General features: G+C 38.4%; 2 protein-coding genes across 2 annotated transcripts in view; one reads left to right on the top strand and one right to left on the bottom strand.

The window, feature by feature from the left end:
• Positions 1 to 3: 3 nt before the first annotated feature.
• On the bottom strand, positions 4 to 1,671 carry sfr1 (SWI5 dependent homologous recombination repair protein 1). The gene is made up of 3 exons (XM_022763557.1): positions 1,359 to 1,671; positions 484 to 837; positions 4 to 374 (listed from the first exon to the last, which is right to left on the bottom strand). Exons 1-3 carry the CDS (start codon positions 1,452 to 1,454, stop codon positions 186 to 188), a joined length of 639 nt encoding a protein of 212 aa, XP_022619278.1. The 5' UTR covers positions 1,455 to 1,671; the 3' UTR covers positions 4 to 185.
• Positions 1,672 to 5,584: 3,913 nt separating this feature from the next.
• The window catches only part of LOC111235166 (collagen alpha-1(XVII) chain-like), a 39,202-nt gene continuing 23,283 nt past the window's right edge, over positions 5,585 to 21,503 (top strand). The window contains exons 1-17 of the mRNA XM_022763502.1: positions 5,585 to 5,799; positions 7,095 to 7,159; positions 9,105 to 9,155; positions 9,306 to 9,413; positions 11,747 to 12,049; positions 12,190 to 12,246; positions 12,360 to 12,395; positions 12,525 to 12,575; positions 13,758 to 13,904; positions 14,384 to 15,043; positions 15,787 to 15,870; positions 15,994 to 16,056; positions 16,162 to 16,320; positions 18,362 to 18,454; positions 18,545 to 18,589; positions 18,681 to 18,824; positions 21,262 to 21,498. Of these exons, the coding sequence (XP_022619223.1) occupies positions 7,105 to 7,159; positions 9,105 to 9,155; positions 9,306 to 9,413; positions 11,747 to 12,049; positions 12,190 to 12,246; positions 12,360 to 12,395; positions 12,525 to 12,575; positions 13,758 to 13,904; positions 14,384 to 15,043; positions 15,787 to 15,870; positions 15,994 to 16,056; positions 16,162 to 16,320; positions 18,362 to 18,454; positions 18,545 to 18,589; positions 18,681 to 18,824; positions 21,262 to 21,498 (2,293 nt within the window). The 5' untranslated portion in view covers positions 5,585 to 5,799; positions 7,095 to 7,104. The remainder of the gene's footprint in view (positions 5,800 to 7,094; positions 7,160 to 9,104; positions 9,156 to 9,305; positions 9,414 to 11,746; positions 12,050 to 12,189; positions 12,247 to 12,359; positions 12,396 to 12,524; positions 12,576 to 13,757; positions 13,905 to 14,383; positions 15,044 to 15,786; positions 15,871 to 15,993; positions 16,057 to 16,161; positions 16,321 to 18,361; positions 18,455 to 18,544; positions 18,590 to 18,680; positions 18,825 to 21,261; positions 21,499 to 21,503) is intronic.

The following is a 21,503-nucleotide window of genomic DNA, read 5'->3' on the forward strand; positions in this document are numbered from 1 at the left end:
CATAACAGGGTTTTATTTACACTTCTCTTAACAAGTAAACTGAACATGAAATTTACAACTCAAGCTGTGAATAAAAATTGTAGCAGCAACAAATAAAACAAATAATTAACTCTGATTACTCAGATTTTTTTAATGTGATTGTTCCTCTGTAGTATTTTTGTACACTAAATGATGTGTGTGTAATATTAGGTACTGAAGTCCTCCTCAGTGCGGTCAAAGTGCAGAATACCGTCATCCAGAGCAAAGTGGTCAATAAGTTCAGATAGGCTGGCCTTTCCTCCCTCTATCAGGACATCTGACTGGAGCTCACACAGCGCAGCCTGAGCACAACTCCGCCACTTGTCAATCAAGGTTTGGAGCTGTGTTAAATCATTCTAGGGAGAGAGATATACATATAAAATGATTACTTTCGGTCTATTTCACAAAATAAATGACATAATGTTATGTTAGGAGCAGCCCAGACAATTTAAAGGTAGCTGATACCTTGCTTCGGTACATTTTAACCATCTTGAGTCTACGCAGAGTCTCCATCTTGTCTTTAACCTCCTTCCTGAGTTGGTCTCGATGTTGTGCTAAGTCTGTTGAAGGAGGATGTGTTGCTTCGGGAATAGGTCCAGTAAACTTTTCACTCCCTGACCTCCCGTCATTTCTGTTTATGTCAACATTGTCAGTGATAAGTGGAGGATTATTAACAGTCTGAGAATCTGCTAAAACTTGTTTGCCACCCTCCTCTAAGTCATCAACACATAGTCGTTTGGCCACAGAGAGGGGTGAGGTGAAGGAGCGCCTTGATCTCTTCAGCCTCTCCTTCAGTGAAGAGCTCAGCTTTTGATGAGGCTGGGGAGATGAGCATGATGAGATACAGGAAACACAGTGTACAAACAGTTGATAATAATCAATGTGAGAGTATGCACAAACTCAGCCATGATACATAGATGGTGCATTTATGGGATCTTATATAAGGCTATAGTCAAGGTTTCAGTAGTGGTCACATTAAATTAAATTTAGAACTAATTTTGACCTTTATAATACACAGAATGTTAAATATCTTTTTTCATTGCCATACCAGTTAAAGAATGACTGAAAACAAACAATAAGGTCTACAAATATTTATTAGGAACATTCATTCATTGACATTTATGCCAAATTTTCTGTATGTGCTGTATATATCAACAATTCTAAGTAAAATAATTAAATAATTAATGTGACCTGGACCCATGGCTTACTGAAAAGGCCTATGTTGCACAGGCCCAGGGGCCCAAGGGGTTAGGCGACTGGTACATGAAGTTTAAGACCCAGACATTATATTCCGGGTACATGACAGCTTTAACGAAAGTTAACATAAGTAGTTCACGTACCTTTTCCTCTTTGTGTTCACAGGGGCTTGACTCCACTGAATGACAAGGTGAAGAATACACTGATTTTACTTTAGCTGCTTTAGGGGTGATTTCCATCGGTGAATTTTACTTTGGCTAATGTACAGTATCAACACTGTGACGTTACTAGATTCAATTTAGCCAAGGTGGTCACATAACTTCTCTACAAACACCTTCGAAAAACCCAAACTATACGAATGAATAACGCATTCACAATAACTAGTAAACAACCAACAGGTTTTCACAAAGCACCGTCAAAAACGTAAAGCTGTGAATGTGATGCGAGATTTTTCTGTTTTTCCGTATTTTTTTTACCTCCAAAATCAGCGATTGGACAGATTTAAATGACGCATCACCGAAGAGAATCTTGGGAGCTGTAGTTGTTTAAGCCCGCTAGGTTGCGCCACAAAACCACAAGTTTAAAATGAATTATAGTTATAGTTATACATACAAATGACTTTAGTGATAGAACAAAACGATTTCTTCTGAACTTATTTCAGTGGTTAAGACACCACAGATACAAATAATGAGCTTATTACAATACAACTGAGTAAAATAATAATAGGCTTACTATTTTTATTAAATTAAACTAAGACTATTTTTTAGAGAACAGAGAACAGAGCAGTCTTTTTTGGGTAGGGTGTTCTAATGGGATTAAAAGGACAAACACTGATCCAGCTGTGCTGTTTCACAAAATAAAGTACTCAAAGGAAGTAAACAAGTACAAGTGATTTCTTTGTGGGCTTATAAACATGTACAGTGTTGAAGCAGTGTTACTTGGTTACCCTTGTCACTAGGGTCGAGTCATATTGTGATTCAGTGAGAGCTGATTCATCTCTATTGAAGGACTCCGAGTGATGTGTTCATTGTTAGTTTAAGATTGTTTTGAGACTTGTGCTGATATCCTACAGGTTTCTTTTAACTATGTCTTTTCGTTGCCGCGAGGAGAAAGGTGTGAATTAAAACGTGATCCTGCCTAGGCTTGAACATCAGTACTTGGCAGACTGATATTACACACCCTAGGGGATTGGGGAATTTTTTATCTTTTACATTTTATATGGATGAATCTTACAGGGCTGAGGGTTGAAGATAATTACTATTTGTGAGTCAGACAACTTTTTTCTTTGTTTTTTGTATTTAAACTTTTGAATAGTTGAAATGTTGAGCTCGCTCCTCAGCTTTATACATTAAGTGCCTGTAGCGATAGTTTTGGTTTAGAGACTATGTGAGACTGAGTGAGGGTGCCAGATTACATCAAATGCAGGTGTAGATGGCGGGCACGCATACAGCCTCAGGTCATGTGTGTGCATTGTGGATTAATTCCTCTCAAGACGCACATACAGTATGGCTCAGCAGTAAGACACTATTATACCTTTTGATATAATATGCGTAGATCATGTAGTTGAGGAATATGTTGTCAGGAAGAGGCACTGATTGTCTTAAATTCAGTATTAAAAACAACAGATTCTTGGAGATTTGATTTACTGTAGTGGTGTCACATGATTTTGTGAGTGAGACTGTTTTGTGTTAGTAGGTTATTTCTGTTTTTCCAGTCGACACTATGTGTTATCTGCCGTCTCTGTGTTGGAGAGTTCCCTTTTATATGGTAACTGTCTCATCTGAATGCGCTTCCTTATTTCCAGGTTTACATAATACATGGTTTCTAAATGGCAGCGTGATAAACATCTGTAAATTAGAGTTTGACACAGGGCCCATCTTCAAAAACATGACCACAAATATCACCTAATAAAATAGAACCTGCCTTAGTTAATGTTGTTTCTTAGTGGTGGTTGTAACAGGCCTTTTTCACAGCAGACATTTTGTAATAGCATGTGCAATTCAAGGACACTGAAACTGAAGCTAACTTCAAACTTTTATTATTTACATCTGTGCAGTTCTGAGTCACATATCAAAATATGAAACAGGACTATAACTTACAATAATGCAGTGCTTTGGAAATGGCGGTTTGACCTGTAGCCCACTGATTGTTGTGCTAGTTGGATGACTGCGGTACTGTTATTGCACATCATTTCTGAATATCCCCGAGTGAGAGATGTGTTTTCTTTCACGTTTAAAGAGTGAAGTAATTATGAAATACTGTATGTTAACCACTTAAATCAAAACTGTCATTCCTGTCAGAAATAACACATTTAATACCTAAAGATTAATTTGCAGTTTCATAAAACAAATAAAAGCACAAAATCCTCATAGCTTAGAATATGTAACCAAGAAATGTTTGATGTTTTTTCTTGTAAAAGTAATTTATTATCAAAACGGAAGTCCAAATAATTAATATGAAAATCAGTTGATAATGACCCTGGTAAACTGTAAGCCAGACAACAAAATGAGAAATCGTATCACTATGCAAATTTCTGTGGAGTTTTGAATTTTCTACTCGACTATTTCAAGTGAGAATTTACAATAACTGAAAGAATGTTTAAATAGATTTTTACACACCCTTTTAAAATTTGCCTTTATCACTTTCCATCACTGGAAAGCCAAGTATCCAGGTAAATAAATACACAGATACCAGTGCAGTCTGCCCCTCCTTTGTCCGGCAAACTGCCCTCCTGGAATTTACTTTCTGCTGTTCTTTCTGAGAAGAGATTTTAGAGGTTTAGCAGCTTAACTTGGAACAAAACGTTACATCCATGAAAACCTCACCTTTTCACCATAAAAATGTAAAAACATCAAACGTAACTGTTCGAAGTCGAGCCACTCTGTGGTGTTTTCCTGTCAATTGTCTTTCAGAATTAACAATAAACAAATGCTGCCTGATTGGAGAGACACTGTGCCCTGCAGGAGACTTCAGGAGACACTATAAAAAAACTGCAAGTGCAGAGATTCCTACATAACCCACAGTTATGAAGAAAAACAATTATAACTTATCTATCCCATCAGTTGTGTGGTGAGGAAAACTGGTGGCTCCTTTACAACACTTGACTGTCAAGATTCACTTTCACAGTGACTCATCAGTGTCTACATGTCACATTATCTTGACAAACCTCAAATGATGAAGTTCTTTGCTATGTAATGCTCCCCGTTTGAACTTGCTCTACACCTAATTTGGTCGCTCTTGAATCAACTGCTCTCTTGCACCATAAAATACTGACCCCTTATCTGGAAAGCTGTTATCCTCAGCAAAAACACAACTGTGTTTTATCCAAAGAGGCTGCACAGGCCAGTTAACTCCTTTCTGTTTTTTTTCATCCTGCTGGAATGTGCTGTTTTAAACCAGCCCCTTTCTGTTAGGTTTGGCATTATTCAATCTTGCACATTGATGTGAGTTCAGCAACTCCTCCTCTGTTACACTGTCCTTGGGGCCATTTGTTTTCCATCATTTGTGCAGATTGGAGTCATGCTCGCTGTGAGTCATGCAGGGTGGGTGGATGTCTACACAGGGCGTGGTGGGTGAGGGATCCTACTGGCGCTTGTGGCTGCTAGTGGAGAAATAAAGCATCTAATTTGGCTCAAAATTGCATAAATGCAAATGAATGGATGGGGAACTTTTATTATGATCACACAGTTAAAAACAGCTCTTATATTCTCTCATATGGGAGTGTGATTATGGTGGAAACAGTCTGATTCTGCATCTTTTAAAGATAATCATACTTATAATTCCTAATCTCAATAGTATACAAGAAAAACAGAGATGGATCCTTCAACAGCTGCACAAACATGCAGAACAGTCTTTTGTGCAAAGATCACAGTCAGTTTAAGTCACTTTGTCAAGCGTACTGAGACTTGCACGCTGCTGTATATGCAGCAAAAATACAGTTTGGTTATGTAATAACACAGTGGCTGAAACCATATAGGCAAAATGTTCCGTTTCTACTTCCAATGTGTGCACCAGATGTGCTCCAGCTGCAACAGGATGGATTTACTGCACACAGTCTATCAGCAGACCCTGAAATGGTTTCACTCCTACAATCCAAAAAAAGAAAAAAAGAAAAGAAAAGAACAAAGAGAAACAATCCCACCTCCCAAAACACTCCTTTTCCACCTCCTTCCAAAAGTTTGCCAGTTTGGAAAAGTGGTGATTAAAGTAGCAGCAGCAGGAGGAGAAGGAGGAGTTCATCACTTTACTTTTACACAGTCGACTATCTGTCTCTGACAAGATAATTGGTTCCCTCAGGCGCTGCTTTTTTTTTTTTCTTTTTCAAATTCAGCTTTTCGTGCCGTCTGCTACACCTGCCTGCCAAGCTCCAGCGCTAATGGGCGCGGCTGGGACCGGTGCCCAAATCTGTGTTTTGACTTGCCTGGGAAAGTTGAAGGAAAAGGCACAAAAGGACCGAGGACTTTAAGAAGAACATCCCACCACGGCGCGTCCTCTTAAACGCGTGTTTCCCCCCGTGGACGTGATCAGTCGGTTGGTCTTGAGAGGAATCGGGATTTGCTTCATTGTTGTTCGAGCTGGCTAAAGGTATGGATTGCAACTACTATGGAATAACCTGGAAACTTTCTATATTTACTTATTTATTTATCTGTAAAGTTGTTTATGCTGGATGTTGCGGGTGTTTCTTCCCACTTGGCTGTTGCATCTCAGCACTAACAACTGCGCTCTGGGAGTTTGGTGATGGACTGTCAGGCTGCGTTTCGGGCTGCAGATTTATTGGCTTAATAGGATGGAATTGCGCAAAGTCCACTATATATACTTTGGACAATTCCTATAAAACATTACAAGTAGGCAACTTTTTAGTTGTCTGTAAAACCCAGTAGGGAGGTTTTTGGGATCATTTTTCTTCTGGTGTTATCTATAGTCTGTTACAGCGATCTCAGGATAGTTTTACAGGTATTTTTGCTGTGCTATTTACATCCCTCTAAATATATTCAAGGACCTGGCCTAGCTTTAGCATCAGTTACTTTATGTGACAGTGCTGTTAAGATCAGTCACAGGCTCTAACAGTGAGCTTTGTGTGTGCAAGCTGTGGATTTACTGAGGAATATGAAGAAACTGAAAAACTTTAATGATTGTTGCACTTTACAGGCTAGAAATTGTGATTTGAGCATCCTAGGGTGTAGGCAAAGAGGGAAAAAAATGCCATCTTCTGGCGTTTGTTCTTTTTTTGTTTGTTTGTTTGGTTAAAAGTGTACTAAAGTGTGCTGTACATGAAGCATGTGCAGTTAAATGTCCTTGGCTGGCAGGGTGTGGTGAGTGGATGGTCTTTCAGAGCTGTGCACTGATCCACTGGCGTCTTTTGTTCTTTTGTTAGCTTGGTCTTCAAAGACTCAAAGACAAAGTCTGTTGAAATCTATAGATTATGCTTTATAGTTACTGAGGTCTTTCTTGTGATATTCACTTTTCACATGAGATTTAAATGTGTCTAGAAAGTTTTTAGATACTGATTATTTGAAAGCTGAATGTGATTGGGCCTCCTGTGGAATTTCTGTCTTAATCAAGTTCATTAAAAGCAGGTTGTTCTACTGAATATTAGATTGTGGTTTTTAGAGTCATGGGACTGATATTATGAAATTTTCCTGTCTCCAGTGGCATTAAACTTCAAATTGATGCAGTAAACATCAGACAAAAGCAGTTTGGTCTTTAACCCAAATAATTCCTGGCATCTCCTCTGACATTTTTGCCCTTTTCCCATCAAATGTTTGTTAAAATGCCATTTAACCACAGATACAAGCCAAAGGATAAACTGACTTTTAACAACAGTTGGCACAGTATATATATGCACAACCATGGTCAACATTTTATCATCATCTCACCAGATAAGATGGGATGGACGAGTTAACAGGACAGATGGACTTCTCTGGAGGCTTGTCAGGAGAAAGGGGTGAGATTTCTCAATTTATTTATGAGGTTTTAATACCAGCAATAAACAAAGCCACCATAAAAGGACGAGTTAAAGGGCCGCTTCTCCAAATTCACAACACTCTCAGCTGTAGATTTCTGAAGATACTTGGAGATGACTTTCATTTATGGTTGTGTCTTTTCCAAAAACAATGTCCCATTTCCACAGACCTCATTGTGGCAAGATATATAAAACTATGATTTCTCATTTGAAAGGTTAATGGCAGACTGGTGTAGAGAAAATCTGTGTTCAAAGACCGCAAACACTTTTAGATTTCCATTACATCCTTTTCTCTGGTGATGCTTCTTTCTCTCTTTCTTGGGGGCTTTCTATCACTAACATCACGGCATGCTTTCACTGGTCTCAGGTCCCATTTCTCAGGGAGTAAGTCATCCTCTGGGTTTTCCTCCAGTAGTCATAACTGAATGTAAACAGACTGTAAACAGCTCATCTGGGCCTAACGACTTTTGACACGCAGAGGGATGGAGAGGTCAAGGAACGCCTGATTACATGTTTGATACTAACCTAGAGAAACATATAATCAGCCATCCTGTCCTCTTGTTTTAGACTAAGAGAAAGTTAGTCAGCTTTATTTATGTAGCACTTTTCCAACCAGTGGTTACAAAGTGGTTCACAGAAGAGAGAAAAGAAAGAGAGAAAAACAAGAGACAGACAAGATAATGTGGTTTAGTCCCAACAAACAAAGTTTTAAGATGCATCTTATGCACTGATTTAGCTTCTCCTTCACTCTTCCAAAGTCACAGAGCAACAGCAGCCAAAGCATGATCACTGTTAGTGTTTAGCCTTGGCCCTGCAACAGACAGAAGTCCCTAAAAGGAAGGAGGAGGTGGAGGAGAGCGTTGAGGCAGAATGAAATTGAAATGGAATTTACATTATCTATAACTGAATCCAGGAAGCCTCAGCAGGCTGCCGTTGGAGCAAAAGATGTCTCTTAGTGGAAGGAGAGCGATAAAATAAGTCTTAATTATCTGTCTCCAGTTCATGATTAATGACCTGTTTTACACAAACTTTTTATTTCCTTAATTTCACCCTGTATGTTAGTATTTCACAAAAACCAACGATGTGCGTCATGAGACGAGGCACAGACATAGATTTGGAGAGTTTTGTCAAATCATAAATTGAGCTTTAAGGTTCCTTATTGACGTTAGCAACAGTAGAGCTACAAAAAAGTCTTACCACAAAGAGCAACTTACTGGAAATGCTCCACAGCGTTCATGGAGATGGTTTAGGCGTTTTTCGACATTTAAGTTTCATGACAACAACTAAGCCATCTCCATGACAACTGAGCAGACTGTCTGCGGATGAAGGGCTTAAGATCTGGATGAAAGCTCTGGGAAATTGCGGGAAGTGTGTCTTGTGCTAAGAAGAATCAACAATTCCCCCAGAAAAGACAGACATGTCAGACAGTTGTTTGTTTTGATAATTTCGTAGATTTTTTTTTCTTACCCAAATTTATTACAATTTCCAAATAATCCTGAACTTTGACAGACTAAACAAAGACATGATTTGGCGCCCACAGGAGGAGATACAGTTAATGATGTGTTAACAAATACTTAGTCTGCATTTATAAATGTTAATAAGTTGTTAACAGGTAATTGGAAGGTTTCTCTGATGAACTGAAGAGCTGCGAAGACGAAGCGACCGTCCTGCCGAAAAGGATAAAGAACCTGATAATGGAGTTCTCATTAATGGCTTATAACTGATATATAAAGCATTATTAACACTGTCTATCAATCAAAGTCACATTTGTTCAGCTCTGTAAAGAAAAATCATCACCATGCCAGTCACTCAACACTCCAGTCAGCCCCTGCCAACAGGGATCAACATATAGAAGTCTGAATGACATGCAGGAGTAAAACTCAAACTGCATGGTGTGTATAGTGATTATTTTCTGTCTTTTTATCAGTTGTGACAGAAACCGTAACCACGACGACCAGACTGACTTCTCTACCACCAAGTGAGTGCCTCTTTCCTCCAGTCATGCTCGCTTTAATTATTGACAGTAAACTAAAATCATAATACAGTAATTACAGCCCAGCGTCTCTGAAGGAAGTACCCGATGAGTAACAGCTTCTCCTTGTTTTGCTGTGTGTCTTGTCGTTGCTAGAGGGAACCAGCGGATCAAATCACAGGAATATGTCCAGCGGTGCTGGAGGGCTGGGCTTGGAGAAGAATGTCTTAACCCAGAACAGCAGTGGAACTTATTTCTCTTCATGTGAGAGCAAATTTCCGCTTCATGAGCCGAAATAAGGAAGTTGTGCATTTGTGTTTGGACAAGTTTTAAGATGCTGAGCATTGCATTTTACATTTTTGGAAAGAAACTAAAACTACTTTTGATTTCTGGGTTTGTTTCCCCACACTTGCATTTTTTCAGAGCTGCCAGGTAAAAGTCCTTCACTGAAAATATTAGTGAAGCAAAAGTACATTATAATACATAATGTACTTTACATACATTACAAATATTCTTGAAGAATCAAAAGTAAAAGTATTCAAAACTGAAAAATGGACCATGCCAGTGCTATACAATAATATACTATTACACTTACTGAAGCAAGTAGTGTTTCACTGTTGTAGCTGGTTGAGATGGAGCCGTTTTAATTTGCAGAGGTGGAATGTAACTAAATACATACTTACTCAAGTACTGTACTGTAAAGTCATGTTCATTTACTCCAGTATTTACCAGAACTTAAGAGACTTTATACGTCTGTTCCACTCAAAGAACGACTAAACAATACATATACAATTTCATTCAGCAATTCCTAATTAATTGTTCATTTAACTAATTTTTCAGGCAAAAAAAAAAAATCAAATGACAGTAAACTGATTAATGTTGAGGTTTGGACTGTCAGACAAAACAAAACAAAGATGTCTCTTTGAGCGCTGATGTCCATTTCTCACACATTTTTTCACGTTGACGATCAGTGCAGTTCATGGACTAAACAGGAAAATAATCAGCAGAGTAATCCACAATGAAAACAACCATAAGTTGTAGCCCTATATAAAATAGTTAAAAATGAGCTGACGGTAAATGCCACTTACACATTAATAACTGAGTAATGATTATATAATAACAATAGCATAAAACATACAGGGGCTGCTTTTCTGCATTGACTACTATTTACTTTTGATACTTCCTGATTATATTTTACAACTACTCCATTACAAGTAAAAGACCTGAACTGAAAAATTATAGTGTGGTATTAGTACTTTTACTGAAGTAAAGGATCTGAATACTTACTCCACCACAACTAACATCTTCCTGTAATTTCCTATTGAAAGGAACTGAAGTGCACCTTTAATTCATCTGAGTGTTCCTGGGAAGAACTATGTCGTTTGTTACTGATTATATACACAGCAGAGAATTGGTGCACATCCAGTTAATGAATTCAAGTGAACTGCTGGTGTAGCCTGCAGTACATAAAAGTCCTGTAGTAACCAGGTTGGCCGAACATACAGACATTAAACTTGTCAGCAGCTAAGCATGCAATCCGTCATACTGTTTATGGTGAGTTAAGTTTCCAATAATAAACCAACAAGAATCCCTCTGCGAATCCATGACTGCTTAGAAACCCGACAAGTAATTAAACATAAATACCTGTCTCAGAACGGTGTCTATACTTTCACTGTAATCGGCACTAAAGTACGCTGACCTTCCCGGGACATTCCAAGAATTAGCTCTACCACATATGTAAACTACTTTGTATATTGTTGGTTAGGTAATGAATTATATTCTCATCATATGTTTGGTATGAAAAATGAATAAACAATATTTACCTCTGAAATGTAATAAGTAGAAGTATAAAATAGCATGAAATGGCAGTGGTGGAAAGTATATTTACCTAAATTCTGCACTTAAATACAGTTCTAAGGTTCTTGTACTTTACTGAAGTATTTTTATTTTCTGTTACTTCATAATTTTACTCCACATTTATCTGACAGATAGAGTTACCTTTCAAAGTAAGACTGGACTTCATAAAACATATAAGCTTATAAAATGCTATACAAATCCCCTTAAAAAAGAGATGTGTATAATTTCAGATGTCTATGAGTTGTGAACAGTTCTTTACCGCTCGCAAGGTTTCATGTAAGTAGCTATTCGAGATCAAATTGAAAAATATTTCACACAAAAAAAAGATTCAAAAGAAGCTGCTTAAACATTAATGCACCACTTTTAACAATCTTATAATGTCAGATATGATAATCTATCAGTCACAGGGGTCAAGTACTTTTACTTTTGATACTTTAAGTAAATTTTACTGAAGTATTCTATTTAATGCAGGACTTTTACTTGTAACAAGAGTATTTTTACATCATGGTATTGGTACTTTTACCTAAGTAAAGTATCTGAGTATTTCCACTGATCACAAAATACTCATGTAAAGTAAGTATCTCAATTTTGTACTTGAGTAAAAATACGTAGCTACATTCTACTATTACATCCAGGGGACTTTCATGTGACTCAGGCATATTCCTGTTTGTGTAGTCATGCTGTAGAGATGACACACTTGCTGGAAATCCCAAATTAACTTGTGTGTATCATCCCTCCAGCCTCTGTAGGTGTGAACACCAGCAACTACAGCTCCTCCTCAGGAGTTTACCTAGGAGGAGACTCCTCAGGGGGAGGCGATGGAGGGGGGAGCTTCATAGACGGTGAGGGGTACAGAAGTGGAGGAGGAGGAGGAGGAGGAGGAGGATTGGGCGGAGGCAGTTATTTCGTGAGCTCGGTGTCAAAGGTCAGGTCCAGCTCGTCGGGTGGTGCCAGGAGAGCGCAGACTGCTGGCTCATCAGGAGGCCTGTCGCCAGCTTTCCGGGAGAGGAAGAACATATCCAGCCGCTCAGGGGGTTATGACGGTGAGATCCTGTTAATAACACAGGCACAGCACAGTGGGCATCAGGGGGGGCTGAAACAGAAGCTTAATAAAGAGAAGGAAACTGTTGGGCACAAGGGTGCTGTTTACATTTCTGCTAAACTATTGTGTTTTTTCTTGTAGGAAGTTCTAGTGCTAATTCCTCTCCAGAATTTACACGAAAAGATTATGGAAACTACTGTAAGTGAGAGTGACAGCTGTATAGATTCACATACTTCATGGCTGCACAGTATTTTTCCAGCTTTATCCTCAAGAAGTGTCTGTGTTTTTATGTTTTCTTTTTTTCTTTTCAGGCTCCAGCACCACAAGGGGGAGGAGCGAGAGCAGAGGTATTCAATAAAAGTTTTTGCCACTCCCTCTCCTCATTATTTGTACACCATCTGACTCTAAATTGTCCTGGCTTACATTTTATTAAATCAGGATTCCTTTGTCCATTGTGTGTTGTGATTTTTTTCCAGAGAGCGAGATCAGAGCCAGACTACAAAGTGCCTCTCCCACTGCTTGCAGATGTAAGACCACTTGGATTCATTTGCTGTCGGTTATGCAATTCCTCAGAAAGCAACAAAGCATCTTTATTTGAGATTGTTCATTCAGAGAACCACTTGGACAGTGACAAATTTTTGCTGCAGGGTCAATTTAGAGTAGTGTGCAAGTTTTCAGTATGTCATGTACAGGACATACCTTCTCTCCCACTTCTCACATGTATGTTTATGTCCATGAAATCTCAATTAGTAACACATGTGCAGCTCCCCAGACAGAAGGTATACATCAGCCAAAGAAAAGGGTGAGATTTAAACAGTGAGGATCATGGGTTTGTTTGCATTGTGGTTTGTTCACGTGGGAGAAAAAAGTTAAGGGGCAGAACTGTGGTGGCAACAATGGCACACATGAGTCACTGTTTACAGCACCTCACGTTTTGGAGAGAAACAATGGAGAGTTAGACTTTTACAGATGCTGATTGCTCCCCCTGCTGATTAAAGTGCATAACTGCTGTTATTTAATCCACATTTTTTGACGATTAGTCATTCTGTGCCACCTTAACCCCACCTCAGCTCAGTCTCAGATTGCCATGTTGCATTTGTTTGTACTTTAAGCAGTGGTGGAAAATATTTTTGTATGTTAACTGAAGAAAAACCCAACATAAAAAAAACAGAAGTGGAATTTCATTAAGTACTTTTACTCAAATGCTGTTGTTGAATTGTTAATGAATGTATTATGTTGATTTTAATATAAATATCAATTGTACTTGGACAGGACATAGAGCACAAGAGCAATATATTCTATATATGGACTGTAAATCAAATTTAAGTAAATTTTCTTAAGCAATCTAATTAAAACAGAACACATTTTGTTGGTATATGCCCATTTAATTATTTGCCCTATTATTTCCCCATACTGTGATGTAGTATCTGTGTCTTAGCTACTTTACACTTTGCTGTCCACTCTGAAAACTTTGAGCCCCTTTTTCACACCATCACTGCTTCTGTAGTTACAGCTGTGGGGCAGTATATCTGTCAAATAAATGTGACTGAGTAAAAACCTGAGTACCATTAGCATGAAATTAGAAGTACCTCAAATTTTTTTACTGAAGTACAGTACTTTAGTATGTGTACTCAGATACTTTCAGACTGAACTCGTGCACTAAAATGAATACTTATATGACATTTGTTTGTATCACTGTGGTTCTGCAGGGACGGAGCTGGACGACGTGAAGAAGCTGCTGAAGGGACGTTCCAGCAGCGTCAGCCCCACTCGCTCCTCCACCGCCTCCATCACCCTGCCTGTCCCTAAAAAGGCCAGCGTGGAAGCCAAGACCGTCTCTGTGGCCACACAGTCGGGTATATACCCCCACCAGAGTCACATGCACAGACACTATGTCTCCCTCCCAAAGATTTATGGTTCAACATGGCCTCGGTTTGAGCTTCGCATGTCACCTTTGTGACGTTTGGTTGACAGTACAGTTACAGTATTTCCAGAATCGTGAAAGCATAAAACATATTTTGTATACTGCACGATTAAAATGACACACAGTATCTCTTTGCTCATTTTGGACAACATGAGGAAAATACTGGTGCGTTAAAAAGTATAAAATAATAGAAAATTACATCAATACACATAAATATATAATATAGGATAATTTAATTTAAATTTTGGTTAATGTTAAATAAATCAAGCAAGAAGATCTGTCACATCTGATTCCTTGAAATACTTTAAAATTTGTGTGAAATGTTGTTGCATTCCCTCCTGTGTTTTTGAGAGATACCAGGGTACTTTTTTAATTTCCTTGATTTTTGTCTGTGTCTTTTCTCTCCTGCAGTTTCAACTTCATTTGGCTCTGGTGTGAAATCAGGTGGATTCCACACCATTGATGCGTCAGGCCTGTATGATACCAGTCTGGAATCTGGGCGTATTGATACTGGCGTAAAATCAGGCCAATATGATGTCACTCTGATATCAAGACAGTATGACACTGGTATGAAATCAGGCCAGTATGAGACCAATCTGAAATCAGGACAGTTTGATACTGGTGTAAAATCTGGCCAGTATGATGTCACTCTGAAATCAGGACAGTATGATACCGGTCTGAAGTCAGGACAGTATGATATCGGTCTGAAAACAGGGCAATACGATACTGGTGTAAAATCAGGCCAGTATGATGTCACTCTGAAATCAGGACAGTATGATACCAGTGTGAGATCAGGCCAGTATGATACCAGTGTGAGATCAGGCCAGTACGACACCATGAGATCAGGCCAGTACGACACCATGAGATCTGGCCAGTACGACACCATGAGATCTGGCCAGTATGACACACTGGACGCAACACTTCCAACTTTCGCTTGGTCCACCTCCACGCTGCCCTCCTCCTCCACCACGGCGGTCACTGGCAACACCAGCAGCTACACGTACCAGGTCAGCAACAACATGTCAGGAGGAACCTCTCTGGTCGCCCCCACCTCACCCTCGGCTCTGTCAGGTGAGACCAACCTCCCTTGAATGTTACCTGTTACTTGCAGGTGAAATGTGGTTTTGTTTGTAATGTGCTATATTATATACGGTAAATGGACATAGTTACACATAAAATACAATATAAGCACACTCTGGTAAATATTTAGTAGTTACATAAAAGTCAACATTGTCACTTTTTAATTAATCTCTTCTTTGAAATCAACACATTATGGCCATCACATCTAAATTTAGACTCATTAGTTCTGACTGAGGTGTTTTTCCAAAAAAAAAAAAAGGATCCATATCCTCTAGTCTTAGATTCAATGTTGTTGAAATGAAACAAAAAAATCATTGCTCTTTTTTTCTGTATAATTTTTTTAGCCTTTAAAATGTGAGGATTTTATGATTTTCCCTATTTTTCATCACTGTATATTGATTTTCTTTGGAATTTGTACCTTTTTTCAGACAATAATAATAATAATTTGCAGTTTTCACTACCATAAACAATTTGTAAATCAGTTATATTCACTGATAACGTTTTAATCCTGAGCCATTCCACAATTTAATGTAGAACACCTTATTTGTGTTATGTTTTTATGGTTTGTTTTATTTAATTATGAATTTTTGTCATGTTCAACGTGAGGTTAAATCTATGTTTTGTTGTTTTGCTTCTTTTCTTTTCTTTTTCTTGTTTTATGAATATTTGGACAACTGTGTTATTTTATGATTTCATGTTATTTAACCAACTCAAATTGTGCTATCTGTTTACAGTTTATGGTTTTCAGAATAACCTGGCGCCCACCTCTGGCAGTGTGCTCACCACCAGTGGAGCCAACATAAATGCTAACTTAGGAGGTACAGCAGCGTGTTTTCTGACAGTTTCCACAATATTTTGACACAATCAAATATTTTGTACAAAGTATAATATACAAAATAGTGCCTTGCTTACATCAGTGTTAATCTGTGTGCGTGTTACAGGTTATGGTGTTCAGAAGAACGTGTCCAATAGCGGTGGTGTCGTCAGCACTGGAGTCTCTACAAGTAAGTCCACAGTTGAAATCCCCTCTCATCTGAGAAGAAGTAACCACTAAATAATTATCAGATCATAAATGTTATATCAATTCCTGTCTTTCTTGTTGTTGTCAGCCACTAGATCCCAAACTGATGAAACATATAAGAAAGACTATAAGTTCTTGATCTCTGACAAGGAGAATGTCCAAGCCAAGAGGGACACGGAGACGCTCATCTTGGCTAAAGACAGCGGGAAGCAGTTCACCACCACCAGCAGCGGTGTTTTAGGAGGAGGTGAGTCAAATATTCACATCCCCCTTCTGAAGAAACAATGAATTTTTCAATCACCTTTAAAGAGTTTCTCAACTTTTTCTGGACCTAATGTTGGATCACAAAATTCCCATGAACCAAGGCTGGATTACCAATTGGTGTATCAACATCTACTTTAAGTATGTAACGCTTTCACCACCGCCTCGTATTGTGAGGAACATTTTATGCAGAAGATAATAAAGTATTACTAATGGTGAAAGAGACATCTCATTGAATAAACAGGTCTAGGGTAAAGTATGATTCTCACGCTCTCTCTCTCTCTAATAACTACTGAGAGGCCAAAAGAACAATCTTAGCTTTAATAACCCAAGGTGATGTTACTACAGAAATATGTTAATTATCTATTATTCAGCATATACTGTGAAAAAACACTAACACATTTCTGCAGTTTAAACTTTGTATTAACTGATTGCAGGTATCCCACATGTCACACACAAACCCGACATGAAAAAACTTTAATAAAAAACAAAAACAAAAGGACCCGGGTAGTTTTAGTCTGTTAGTCTGGTTTCAACAAGCTTGCATTAAGGTTCGTTGGCGCGCTTAATGGTGGGGCTCATGGAGAAACAAACAGTTGCATGGCGTGAGTATGAATCTTACCACGTCTGAAGAAAACACCTGAGGTCACGCTCATCTCAGTCCGCAGCTGCGACAGCAGGAACCACATAACCGGAAAAACACCCTGTCTGATAGTAGACCGTCCTCAGCGTCGAGCAAATTCTCCGCGACGACTGCGGAAGCTCCGTCCTACCGTAGCTCCTCCACTCTGGTCCGTGCAGGTGAAGAAGGCGATTGTCTCTCACAATGGCGGCAACTCTGCTAATCAAGCTAGCTCGCTCCAGAGTGGAAAAAAAACATACCTCGTTGGCCGCTAACAGTCTCAAACTCACACACACCGTTAACATAACTTATACCATAAGGTGAGTTAACTAGCAAACAGTCCACAGTTCAGCATAACAAAATTACTCGGTAAAGATTTAATAGTCCATGGCGTCTCTCACTGGAGCTCAACTCGATTCGTCACATGCGCATCTCTCGACCAACTTTTTTTTTCCGTGATCACCCAGAGGTCAACCGGAAATCACACTCCTTCAGATACACTCTCCAAATTAAACAAAATTATTATTAAACCTTCTCAGTAATGAACAAGACTTAGAACATCTTATAAAATATATATTAACTGTAATTTAAACCACTTTCTAAACAATAATGAAAAACCGAATGGTAAATGTTATTATGGACGCAAAAATATATATTAAATAAATTCTAATAAACCTTAACACCAATCAAACAGAAATGGCATCTTATCGAAACTTACATTAATACCCATTTCCTTTTAAGATAAAAAAACAACAACAACTGATTATGTAAATCAGGTCATTACAAGTACTTTTATTGTTTTAGTTTTTATTGAGCTGTTTGTTGCAAAATATTTTGTCATTTTGCTTCCATATTTGCTTTGTTTAAACTAATAAACAAACAGAAAACCTTGTGCAAGGTAGTTTTATCCATCACAGGAGTACTGTAACGCTGCAACCAATAATTATTTTCACTATCAATACATCTGACAATGCTTTTTTTCATTGACTGATTGATTATTTAGTCTATAAAATGTTGGAAAATGATGGGAAAAGTTCCATCATCTCAAGTTTACAACAGTCAAAAGAGTTTACTATCATAGTTTATGATCATAGAAAACTGAAAAACTAGCAAATATCCACATCTGAGAAGCGGATGCTTAAAAAAAAGGGCTTAAATGTTTAATCAATTATCAAAGTTGTTGGCAATGCATTGCCTGTCAGTCGACTAATTTATTTAATCACATACTTTACTTTATTTCTATTTTTCTTTTCTTTTCTTTGTTGGTATGGGTCAAAGCACTTTTTGTGTTGCATTGCATCATATGTATTGTCTTTTATATTTTAATGGTGTGTGTTGTCTCACAAGAGCTGTGTTATATAAATACAATAAAGGTTACGTTAAAACGGCTTTTCTAATTTTACAGGGTCACTATCTGGAGATTCAATAAAGAAAGAGAAGCTTATTTCAAGCTACAGTGAGACGGCCCCACTGAAGACAGAGTCGGGCAACACTTACTGTGAGTGGTCATAAAAACATCCCTAAGAACAAAGAAATTATTTTGATCATAAAGATAACTTGATGTGGTGTTTATTTGTTCCTTCATCAGATGGATCATCGGGAGTTGTAATGAAAGACAAAGCCACCTATGCAGGTATTTGTGATTGCATGTGTGTTGATTTTTACATGATGATGAATATTTTAGTGTTTGAAAGTGAGGAATTTGCTCTTTATTCTGTCTTCAGAGATTCACAGGGACAGTGGCATCTTCAGAGGTGGAGGATTTTGCTGCTGCTCTGACTCTTGTTGCTCCTGGTGGAAATGGCTGCTGGGCCTTCTCCTCCTCTCCCTTCTCCTGCTGGGACTCCTGTTTGGCCTCATCGCACTGGGTGAGTTTCACTTATGCAACACCATGAGATTTAATAGGGAAAAGTAAAAATGTCCCCAAAGATAAAACCTTAGGAGTCATGAGATTTTCCCTGGAGCTGCTCTGCAACGAAGCGCCTGGGAGAGACTTTTTTTGAACCAATAAAATGTGTGTTTCAGGTTTTACAGGCTAGTGAGCATTATTTCACAGTGCTGCTAAGAGCTGTAAATGTACTCCTCTCCCTGGAAATTTGATCTCTGGGTACCGTCCCGCTGCCATAAAGTTGGTCTGGCATTCATTGTCAGTGGAGCAGCTCCAGAAATTGTTGCTTGATGACATCAGAGACTTCACTTTGTTTTCTTGCAGCAGAAGAGGTGTTGATGTGGATTTATCCTGATAAAAATGTGACAAAAAAAGAAAAAGCTGCAATCGTATTTGCAACTTTAACTTAACTTTAACTTGCATGTAAAAGTGTGCACATCCAAACCTGTTGAGAAGTGAGTGACTGATTAGCACATATGGTAAAGTCATCTGATACTGTACACCATTTACAGTACATACAGTAGCTATATTTACTGTCTTCAGACTTAGTTTTGTATTATTGTCAAACAGTACACAGTGTTCATCTATCTGTGTAAAAAAATATAACACAAAATCAACTAAAGCAGGTACAAACTAAAGTTAAAAGGTTAGAATTTACAGATTTAAAATGAGCAAGAGGTACCAATGAATTTATTTTTAAAATGCTTTGTAGTAAGTTCCAGATTGCAGAAACCAAAAGCAGCCCTTCCAAGCTCAGTATGAACTCAAGGGACATGAAGCATGAACCAGTCATTAGTCCTGGCACGATGTGGTCCAGTGGACCAAACTAACATTAACTAATATATGAAAGCAGCTTTCCAATAACGGCCTTATGAATAAACAAAGATGTGTGCAAATCACATCTCTCAGACAGGGAAAGGACCTCCCAACCTGAATACAATGGTGAGTGATATGAGCGTCATCAGTAATGAACGGTAGACAGCATCAAGAGGCTTTAGAATTGCAGCCGAAACATGCCTGTCAGATGTCACCATAATACTACTACTACTCCCAGCAAGAGCCCAAGCTTTAGTTTTCTCTTTCAGCAAGGATGAGTTTTCAGCTGAGAATCAGGGACTTAACCTGTTCTGCACGGTGTTTTTTAAAGGGTGCATCTTATCGGCAACATCAATTAGTCAAAGGCTAAGTCAACATCAGGGATTTTATCAGTATCATGAAAGTCACTTTTATAAAGATCAGACAGGAAGGCTTGTTCAAAATTCTTACTAATCACCATGTGATGAAATAGTTTTTTTCATCTTTGTATTTCTTAGACATGCTATTGGACACTGATGACTGAAGCCAAGCTCAAATACTCCCAATTCAGTAAATTTGCCATTTCTGTTTGTTCAAGTCAATCAAAGTCTTTTAAGTTTGGCCTGGAGGGATCAGTAACTGACTGTGAAAGACGAAAACTTTCACAGACTTTTTTTTCATAATCAGAGGCAGAGCTCAGCCAGTTTAAAATAAAATCACCTCCTCTTGAGTTTCTTTCCATTTTAAAAAGGTAATAATCATCCAAGGTATCTCAGAGTTACTCACAGAGCATTTAACCATGTTTCAGATAAGACAATAAAATCAGGATTCGTTTGAGTTACCAGGACTTTCAGCTGGTCCAGTTTTTCATGCTGAAGAATGCGTTGAATATTTAAGTGAATGATACCTAAGCCTTTCCAAATCTGAAAGCCTAAACAAGACCAAGAATAGGTAGATTAGTAGTAGACTGAGACCCTGGGGTATTTATAAGTGGTGGGGATGACAGAGCGGGATGGACCTTGTTGCAGCCTAGTGGCCTAGTGGGAATTGTATTGCAGGGGGAGTTCCCAGACTATGTTTAAACATAGTAGCAAGTAATGTGGAGAATGTCTTCAAGGAAAGCAAGTCAAATTATTATAAAAATAACTCTAACAAATTAATCAGGTATCAAAACAGATCATTTTTCTATCTGTTTGTTTCAGCTTAATGTAGACTTACATGCTAATTATATGTCTATTGACTTACTCTCTTGAGTTAACATTAACCAAATCAAGTGCAAATCAAGAAATGAGGATTTTGGCTCTTGGCTTTGATCTATGCTCACATGTGTATCTAATGATTTGCTGTGTAATATACATGTACATTATTTCTGTAATGTGTTGTGTTTTACTGTAGATGCAATTTATTTTGTTTGTATTGATTCATTATTTCTATAGTCCTCTCTCTGTGAATGCAATACTGTTGTATTATTAAACAAAATAATAACAATAATGATAAAATAATAATAATAATTCACACAAAGTGCTTTGCAATTAAATAAGGTAGTGATGGTTTTATATGTAGTTTGAACTCATGTGTTCTGTGTATGTATTTCTTAACAAATGTCAATGCTCCTTTCTCAGCTGAGGATGTGAGAAAGCTGAAGAATCGAGTGGCCACCCTGGAGGCTCAGTCGGCCGCCACAGCTCATACCAGTCGGTTCTCAGGTTCTTCCAATGACATCAACAGCCATGTGGGAGTTGGAGGCGGAGGCTCAGGCATTGGTGCTGGCGGCTTCACGGGCAGCAGCAGTGGCAATGATATCGGCACTGCAGGAAGCTTTGGTGGTGCCAGTGGGGCCAGTGGTGCCAGTGGGGCCAGTGGG

The sequence above is a fragment of the Seriola dumerili genome, unplaced genomic scaffold, assembly GCF_002260705.1.
Source record: "Seriola dumerili isolate Sdu_G_001 unplaced genomic scaffold, Sdu_1.0 BDQW01000478.1, whole genome shotgun sequence".
Lineage (NCBI taxonomy): Eukaryota > Metazoa > Chordata > Actinopteri > Carangiformes > Carangidae > Seriola > Seriola dumerili.